This window comes from Nyctibius grandis, chromosome 1, assembly GCF_013368605.1.
Source record: "Nyctibius grandis isolate bNycGra1 chromosome 1, bNycGra1.pri, whole genome shotgun sequence".
Taxonomy (NCBI): domain Eukaryota; kingdom Metazoa; phylum Chordata; class Aves; order Nyctibiiformes; family Nyctibiidae; genus Nyctibius; species Nyctibius grandis.
In genome coordinates, this window is record NC_090658.1 from 39,309,424 (window position 1) to 39,318,646 (window position 9,223).

General features: G+C 38.0%; 1 protein-coding gene across 2 annotated transcripts in view; it reads left to right on the forward strand.

Annotated features, from left to right (window-relative positions):
- The window catches only part of MEMO1 (mediator of cell motility 1), a 28,864-nt gene extending 19,889 nt beyond the window's left edge, over positions 1–8,975 (forward strand). For both annotated transcript variants that reach the window (XM_068396942.1, XM_068396950.1), the window contains exons 6-9: positions 19–161; positions 1,331–1,407; positions 6,850–6,954; positions 8,294–8,975. In XM_068396942.1, the coding sequence (XP_068253043.1) occupies positions 19–161; positions 1,331–1,407; positions 6,850–6,954; positions 8,294–8,425 (457 nt within the window). In that variant the 3' untranslated portion in view covers positions 8,426–8,975. The remainder of the gene's footprint in view (positions 1–18; positions 162–1,330; positions 1,408–6,849; positions 6,955–8,293) is intronic.
- Positions 8,976–9,223: the final 248 nt, after the last annotated feature.

Here is a 9,223-nt window from a genome sequence, read left to right on the forward strand (position 1 = left end):
TTTTCTTTTGCTTATAAGCCATAAGGATGAGTTTACTATTATTCCTGTGTTGGTCGGAGCACTGAGTGAGTCAAAAGAGCAGGAATTTGGAAAACTCTTCAGTAAATACCTAGCTGATCCTAGTAACCTCTTTGTGGTTTCTTCTGACTTTTGCCATTGGGGTAAGTTTCTCATCTCTTCATTATAACAGTATGATGAATATTTTGTAGTGATTTTCAGATAATGTATTTTATTAAACATTGAACATTTGAACAGCTGGTAAATGTATCTTTGAAACGGAAATCCTTTTTTAGCTTTACAAAGGCATTGTTCTTTTTTTATTCTGGAACAATAGATGAAAAGTACTAATGTGATAACGTGTTTTCATGTAGTGGAGGAAATAAATGGTGAAGGTGTATGGCTTTATATGCATCTCTTTACTGTTGCAATGAAATAAGTGTCTGAAGTTTCTTGCTCTTTTTACTTTTCTTTTAAGCACCTCAAAGCAACTTGCAAAACTAATTAGGTAAAAATTCACCGGGCATGGCAACATCCCTCTGACGGAAATAAGTTTTGTATGTTTTACTGCTGGGTAAGGTAGCAGATGGAGTATTTATTCCAATTCACCAGAGCTATCCCAGTTCATCTTTGGCAGAGCTATAAAGACTCCAGAAGTCTTGACTTCTGTCCTGCTTTAACACACTATTTTTCTTTTAAGCGTGATAATAGCTGGAAAAGGGACTGCTTCAGAAAGATATGTTTTACATTACACAACAGACCTTCTTCCCTTTTTTCATTGTCATCTTTGCTCAACTTACGTAATTACGTGCATATTTTATTCGTCTTTGAATTGTGGAATAGGTGGAGGTATATAAGAATGACCTGGGTTCTGTTGTGGCTAATGAACCATCTAGAACTGTTCATTGAATTATCATGAACTTTTTCTTTTAACCTTCGTTTACTGTGGGTATTGTTATGCAAGCAGAAGTAGCCTGACTCCAGGGTTGACTTTGTCGAGAGGGTTAGTGAAACAAAATGTGGCTTTACTTTTTAATTTATAGGCTTGGATTCCAAGGCAATAACAGGCAATTAATAAGTGATACTGCAGTGTCAGTTCTACATAGTAGGTTTTTCTTTAGCAATATAGCTGCCCGTCATGTATTTTTTACTTTGCTTCTGGGCTGCTACTTTGATGATTGCCCTAGAATTTCCTCAGTGGAGCTAAAAAGTGTAAAATAAATTAAGATTACTACTTTACAGGTATTATAATTTAAATTATTTAGTAAGTACTAGGGAGTGTTTTAGCTACGATTTTTCCCTTTTTTATTTTATACATGATTTTTGTTTCAAGGTCAGAGGTTCCGTTACAGTTACTATGATGAATCCCAAGGAGAAATTTATAGATCCATTGAGCACCTAGATAAAATGGTAAGTTCTCAGATTTGGTGGAACTAACTAACAAATTTCTCCTGTACATTATATTTCTTTGAACACTTTAGAAATTTCTCTAACAAAATATTATAGATTAGCTATTTTATTGAATGTATACTTTTCCTTTGTTTACCACAATAAGAACTTAGCTGTTGTTTTTAGCTAGTATCCTCCATTTTACTGACTGCTCACAATATACTGCGGTTATAATCTAGTAAGCATAATTTATGAGAATAAATGCATGTTCACCTACACAAAATGCCCTAGTGTAATGTAATTCCTGTCCCCATACCCTCTTACATTTTCGAAAAGCAATAAGAATTATGAATCCGGTATTGTAGTAGTTCAGACTTGATAGCTGCGATGCCTGCATATCATAACAGCACGGTGATTGTGCAAATGGTTTCTGCAACATCCATTGTGAGGAGGAAAGGCTGTAGGGGATTGTGCTGGTAAGGAAGAAGAAAGTTACCGTTTCCTTGGGAGTAGTCTTCCCCCCGCCCCTTACTCTGTAGTAGGTGGTGGGGAAAAGCAGTAGACTGTTCTTTGTTCTGAGTTTGGCAAACAGCTGAAAGAAATGCTAAATACATAAAGATCATGCCAATTATGTTGCTTTTTTTTTTTTTCAGTCACAGGAGCCAAGGATTTCTTTTTAAAAGAAATAATTGTGTTAACATTCAAGACTATACTTAAGGCACAGAATTATTCTGGAAATACGTAACCATAAAATTGTTTTAAAACTGTTTTGATCATTTATGTAACTTCTGTAAAATCTGTTAGAAAGAAGAGAGGACTGTCATAATTCAGGGCATGTTACTTTTTGCCTTGTCTTGAAGGAATAAATCCTATCTGCTGGAGAGATCTCTGGAGTTTTTTGCTTTGTGTATCCATATTAACCGCTTTGTTTTTCCACTATTCATTGCTGGACTGGAAACAGTAAATAATCTGCCTTCATTCTATTTATCCCATTTTTAATAATTCTTGTCACTTGAGAGGTTTCTCTATAAAGACAAGTGTTTTTCTACAGAGTGCCAGAATAGGCAGCTCTGAGTGTTTTTTGCAGGAGAGCAGATTAAGGTGCATTAGCAAACATTAGTTTCCCCTTGTTAATTTCTGTGGTGAAAGCTTGTAGAAAGACTGGACTTTGGCATTTAATTACTTTTAGTGAATACATTGCTGTACCAGCTCTTTCTTTCGGTAGTTATTCAGCCAAAAGGAAATGACATTTTTTGTAACATTGAAAATGATGTCTACTGTTTAATAACTATGAAAATACTTTTTCAGTGTTAAGTTTAACTGGAAAACTAAAGATGCTACGTAGCAGTATACTGTGGTTATTTTTTGCCTGTTTATATCATGCCATATTTGAACACATGACTCTGTACTCAAACTCTGTGCACCGTAGGCTTTGCTTTCAGTGAATTTCAGAAATTTGTTTTTAGCAGTGTTGTGGGTACACTTGGGACGCTATCCACAATGCCACAAAGATCTCCCTGTTATGTTTCTCCAGCTTTTGGAAGGAGTTTATTCAATTTTATATGGCCCACTCAGCTGCTTCTTGTTTCTGTAGATAAGTATTGAATTTTTTAATGTCATTTGGCATGCTAAAGGAACTTATATTGTTGTAACCACTAGGCCTCTCCACAGAGAAAACAGCATTAGGATAGAGACAAAACTGTACTAAAACCATCAGAGGTTTTAACCTTTGCTATTACTGGCCCAATAATTTTATTGGCCCTAACTAGCAAAGGAGTCGGCTGAGCACTTTGTAAGCAGGAAGATATTCTGGGTTAAGATGTACTTTTCTTTAGAAATGCCCTTGTGGGAGGACAATGGTCTCTTCCTTATTTGGACTGGACCTTAAGTACAGATGCACAATGATTTTCCTGGCTAGCGGATAAACAATGCTAAATGCTTCAGGCATTGAAGATTTACTGACCTGGTAACTGCTGTGAGGAATTTTATTTGCCGTGATTTTACGTTAGAGCCCTTAGACTCCAGCATTAAAAAATAGAGTAGTAAATATTGCTGGGCAGACATTGGTTTCTCCATGGTAACTCTTAATGTGACCGCTCTGTTACCCTGGGGGTACCACAGTGCACCTTGTGAAGTGACGGTGAAAGGAGTGAACAGCCCCACAGTTGATAGGGGGGCCTTAGGGAAGAATCCTCAAATGAAGAGTTATAATTGAGCAGCTGATGTGCAATAATTTGTTTGCATATCATAACCTGAACCTACCATCTTTTTAAATAAAAGTGGGGGAGTATTCTGTAAGATGTCATGCAAGGGTAATAATTTTTTGATTATGGCTAGCTAGAAAATACAGACTGCTCGCTTCAGTCTTCACTGCCAGATTGCTCATTTTATATCTATTTGTGAAACCTTATGCCTCACTTGAGTTACCCTGAATGCTGGAAGGGGGAGGATAATGCAGGTGCTGAGGAGAGCTGTACAGGAACAGCCAGCAGTTGTGCAGGAGCCCTGCACAGCACGGGTGGCTTCTCAGGTGACTCTAGTGAACTGCTGAATTCTGGTGGCTTCTGCAGTGCCACTACGGTGTGCCAGCATCTTGCACAGTGCTCCAGCCTGGGAAGGCTCCTTAGATGGGGCATAATGCAAGATGATGACACTCTGCCTGGGTGCCCAGCTCCCTGCTCTCTCAGCTGTGCCTAGCAAGTAATTTTCCTGTTGGTTGCTTATCTTCTAGTCTGAGTGACTCACATATGCAAAGATAGTTGGACTGGCTAGTGCTAAGACCAAGTTTGTTTCTACTTCCGTAAGTGTGCTACTAGTTTATATTTTTTTAAGTGTGAAGAAGCAGCTGAAGTAACTGATTGCAAACTTAAACTTGACCAGCCAAAGGATTATTGGAGTATAAAAAAAGCCTGTGGGTTGTGTTTTTTTTGTGAGCTTATAGATACTTGATCCTATAGGGGATGATATTTAAGAATGTAACTGCTTTTAATCATGTTAAGTGCACTGTGCTAGGATATTGTAGATACCATTTACAGTGTCTGGTTAACTGAGATATGCAATTTCTATGTGGTACCGTAATAACCATGTGATAAACTGCAGAACTGTGTGTTGGTTTGCATTTTTATCATGTGAGTTTTGTCGTGTGTTTTAACTCTGTTCTAAACCATGCCCAGCTGAGTTATTTTGAATACTGAAAATTATTAGCTTCGTACTTCTGCTTTTCAGAAAAATAAAACGCCACCTGACAAAAATGTTTCCTTTGTTCCTCAGTGCCATTTTAGACTGTGGAACGGGCTTGGTAGTCTTTGCTCCTCTGCCACAACAATGTTTAAATCCAAAAGACGGAAAAGTTCAGTACAGCTGAATGCTTTATAGGATATGTGTTAATACCAGTTTCCTATGGATTTTCTCCAGTCTGTGATGTATGGAGCTCTGTTAGCATTTGCTGGGATGAACTGCATAGCTCTAAATGTTTTGCAGTGCTGAGCTGTGCATTGAAATAAGCTTGTTAGGCATTCTGATAAATCCATGGCCATTCATTTGAGACAAATGCTCAAATGCCTCTGCCCAGTATGTTCCAGTGACTTACAGCTATAAAATGAGTCTCTCAACTGAGCAGCCATTTTCAATTTTTAAAAGGCCGTGAAAGGGTTTACAAATGGATAAAATATATTCTTCTGAGCTGTTCAGTATCTGAATAAGTGCCTTACGCATGTTTGGTTTCACTTGAGTATACAGTTAAGTTTGCTTCTGCTTTGTTTAGCTGTGTATTGACATGTACAATTTACAAGTAAATGGATGGTTCAAAGATGTGCTGCTTAAACTTTAGAAATGCAACGGTATCTGTGTAATCACTGCGAGTTAGAGAATAGCTACCTTTATTTTTTGGCACTCATTTAGGTTCTGTAGATCTGGAGTGAGTAACAGCTGTAATTACCGGCCAGGGGTCCAAACACCCTCTCCATGACCCTGGAAGAACTGAGCTCTTGCCAGCAATTGGTCAGCATAGTTTGGTTTTACTTATCCATAAAATGTATTGCTTTATGAATTCAAAGTGCACAAAGGTGGTGGTTATGGTTGCTGTTTTCTAATTCTCCCTGACTCCCCTGGGAATCTCCAGCTCCTCCACTGTAAGCTGTGATCCAGTCTGAATAATTAGTGTATCTGCCAGATCAGCCAACACCCTTGCAGAGTATTCAAGAGGTTTCACTCTTGAGGTGGAGACTTCAGACAGACTGACTGTCTCCTGCATTGTGATTTCTCCTTTTATCACCCACGCTTTCCCAAAAGCAGGGGAAGGGGCTGGGACAATTGCAGAAACCTTAGGAGAAATTCTCTCCCTTTCTGATATGAACCTCCCATTGTTCCCAGGCAGAGTGTATGTTTTTTTCCGGTCTCTGAGGAAAACCTTCCTGTTTCATCAGCTACATGTAAGAAGCACAGCTATGTGTCATACTGAATTAGTGAGTGTCTGGAGCTCATTTACATGGTGAAGGGAATTAATCATTTTCAGAGGAAGGAAAAACAGAAGAGGATGGAGTCTAATACAGGCAAAATAGCAAAGCTGTGATAAAACCCAGACAATAATTGATTTAGACTTGTTTTAAACTACTTTCATTGTATTTGATCTGCTATGTGGGATGGGGTAGGCGTAGGCTTTGTCTGGAGTTGTAGGATTCTTTTTGCTTTTAAGACTGTAAGTGCTTGTATATGTGGAAGGTTTTGTTTTCCATACATGTGCTGGTTTTCATAGTGTGACTCCATGGGATCATGTGGATGGAGAAAAGGATGTATATGTATGTGACTGCCTCATGTAAAGTGGAAGCATCATCCCCTGACTCCTATGTTTCTGTCATGCACCAACTTTCTAGTGCTTTAGAGGTGTTCTGGATCTGGTTTTTATGCTCTGAGCAGATGGCCAGCCTGTGCCCAGATCAACTGCCTTGCATGCCTGATACGTTATACTTGCTACATGCTTGAATTGCATGTGTGTATGTTGGTGATTTGTCTAGGGTTTTTGGACATCCGGAAGTCCAAGGCAAGTGCTCAGCCCTGAGCTGTTACCGGGGAGAGGAGGTGGAGGGAAAACTTCTTCCTGCTTTGTCGGTTTAGTAAATTTGTCTGGTTATTGCTGTACAAAATCCTGTGGAAGTAGGGCACCCTTGCAGGTGGGGATCGGCTCGTCTGCGGGAGGAGCTTTTTTAACATGAGCTTCACTGGTATCTGCAAAGATAGCTTCACAGATCTGTGGATCATTGACAGCTTTGGAAGAGCTCCTGCACTTTTAGTTTGGCAAGGGATGGCAACAAGATGACTACAAGCTAGAGCTCACGTGCTGAGATTCCCTTGATAACCAGTATAGGTTTTTTCTTCCCGAAGTATTCTGTGTTGTCATAAATAGGTGATGTATAAACACCTGCTTATGAATGTGTGAAGTAATCATTGCTATCGATTCTTTTTCAGGGTATGAGCATTATAGAGCAGCTAGATCCTGTATCTTTTAGCAATTACTTGAAGAAATACCATAATACAATATGTGGGAGGCATCCTATTGGCGTATTATTAAACGTAAGTAACTTTTGATTTGTTGAAAAATGTAACTTTTAGCAGAATGCTTACATTTGTTTTAAACACAACATTGCTGGAGTATTCCTTAGTTCTAAAATGGCAAGTCTTGAATTAATTTATTTTTCCAAATGTTCTCAATTTGGTCTCCAATTTCCTTGTCTTGCATATAGACAAATGTAAGCTCTTATGAGGGCTGAGGGTTTTCAGTTCGCTAAGGGAGATGAGGTACTATGTTCCTTTTGAATTTCAGTGAAATACAGTCATTCACTTTCTCTTGGCCCTAAATAAACAAACAAATAAATCCATCTCCCTGAAGAAGTACATACTTACTCTTTTGAATCAGTACTTACAAACATGTATATATTTTTTCTGCACTGCTATTAGCTAGCTATTGTGAGAGTCTTGTGATGTCTGGCAGCGCTTTTGAGTTTTGCAAACATGATGAGAGGTTGCTTCTGTAAGTATTAGTGCAGTGCTCCGTTAACTCATAAATTATTGGCAATTAGAATTCAGATTAACTGGTACTTTCTAGTTACCATATTCTGCTTTGGTGATGCAGTGCAGACATAAACCTGGCTTAACTTTGGTGTTTAAATTGGGTCACAGCTGCTTTACAGCATTGCTGGAGTGCTGCAGATTTGTCATATTGCTTGACTAAATCTCATTGTATTTTCACTGTAATTGAAACCTGAAACAGGAAGCATGTTAATGTTTTTAAAAGAGAAAACTTAATTCACTGGAAATGTAGTCTATATGGAGAACATATAGAGGAATGTTCTATAAAACAGTCTATAAAAGTCTGTATGAGCAGTATCAATATTGGGGATGCATGTAGCAAAATTCAGTACTATGACAACTCTGCAAAAATATCCAAATCTTAACCTCAGATCATGATTAGTTTTGCAGTGAATCTGAGCTAAATTCTGTTGATTCACTTTTGCCAGTTGTCAGACTTTAATAAATTACCTTGGTATGTTTTTTTTCCTTAATGGAAGAAATAAGATCTAAAAAGTTAATAATGTTGGGTTTTTTTTCTGTTCCATCTCTGTTTCTGTATAAATTCCCCATGGAACTGAAAGCATTGTTTCTAAACGATGTATTTTGAAAGGTTGTTTTGTACTGCTTTATAGAACTGCATGGATGTACATAGTGCAGTGGGGGGAGTGTCAGTGAGTGAAACGGCACAGAAATGGGTTAGGTCCACAAATTACTTGGACGTGTGTATATTATTATAAGAGATGGTGCAAGGACCCCTGAGGGGAGGGGAGAGGACTGAGATCTAGAAAATGTCATAATTTCACTGATACCTTTTTTAAAACAACTTTTTTTCTCTCCTCAGGCTATCAACGAGCTCCAGAAGAATGGAATGAATATGAGCTTTTCGTTTTTGAATTATGCTCAGTCAAGCCAGTGTCGAAACTGGCAAGACAGCTCAGTGAGTTACGCAGCTGGAGCACTTATGGTCCACTGAACCACTGAATGCTCAGGGATGGCACCTGCACACACTCTGTATACGGGGTCCCAGCCTAGCCCTTACAAAGATACAGTCCCTGGTCTTTGGGTATACTGAAACCTCAAACTAATAGAACTCTCTTCTTTTCTAGTAGGTGTAGTCCTTCCTTAGTTTCAACTCATTTAAAAATGCTTTCTTGTTTAGGACAATGGAAGGAAGGCTGGTATCGAAACATTTTGTGATTTTTTTGGGGGAAAGATAATGGCTATGAAGGCATGGTGGCAGACAGTCCTTACAAATATAACATGTAAAGCATTTACCATATCCTAAATTTGCACTCTTTGCAGACCTGTGCACATGTACTCAGCTTTCAGAATAGTTTTGCAAGTTGTAAACGGAAAAAGGGGTGGAAGCTTTTTAATAAAAGAAAAAAAAAAAGGAAAACAACGCATTTATAAATGATCCTGTATTAGAATATAATAAAACTCCAGTATAGTCAGTTACTACCCATGATGTACAACAGATATCTTCTATTTTAGTTGCTAATAAAGGGCTACACAAACCAAAATAGTCTGATTAAGCTTATTGCTTTGTGTTCTGTATGTGGCTGCTTGTCATTAACATCCTTTATCCTCAGTTCTTATGCTTGATAATTCAGCCATTCTGTAAAATACTTCAGAATGTATTTTATATTCAACATTTGTTATGACTACTTCATTTACAGATTTTTTTTTACTTTAAACCTGCATTATGAGTTCAGCTGTGCAAAAGAATTTTAAAAACCTTTTGTGTATTCTAATTTTTTGGTTTACACTT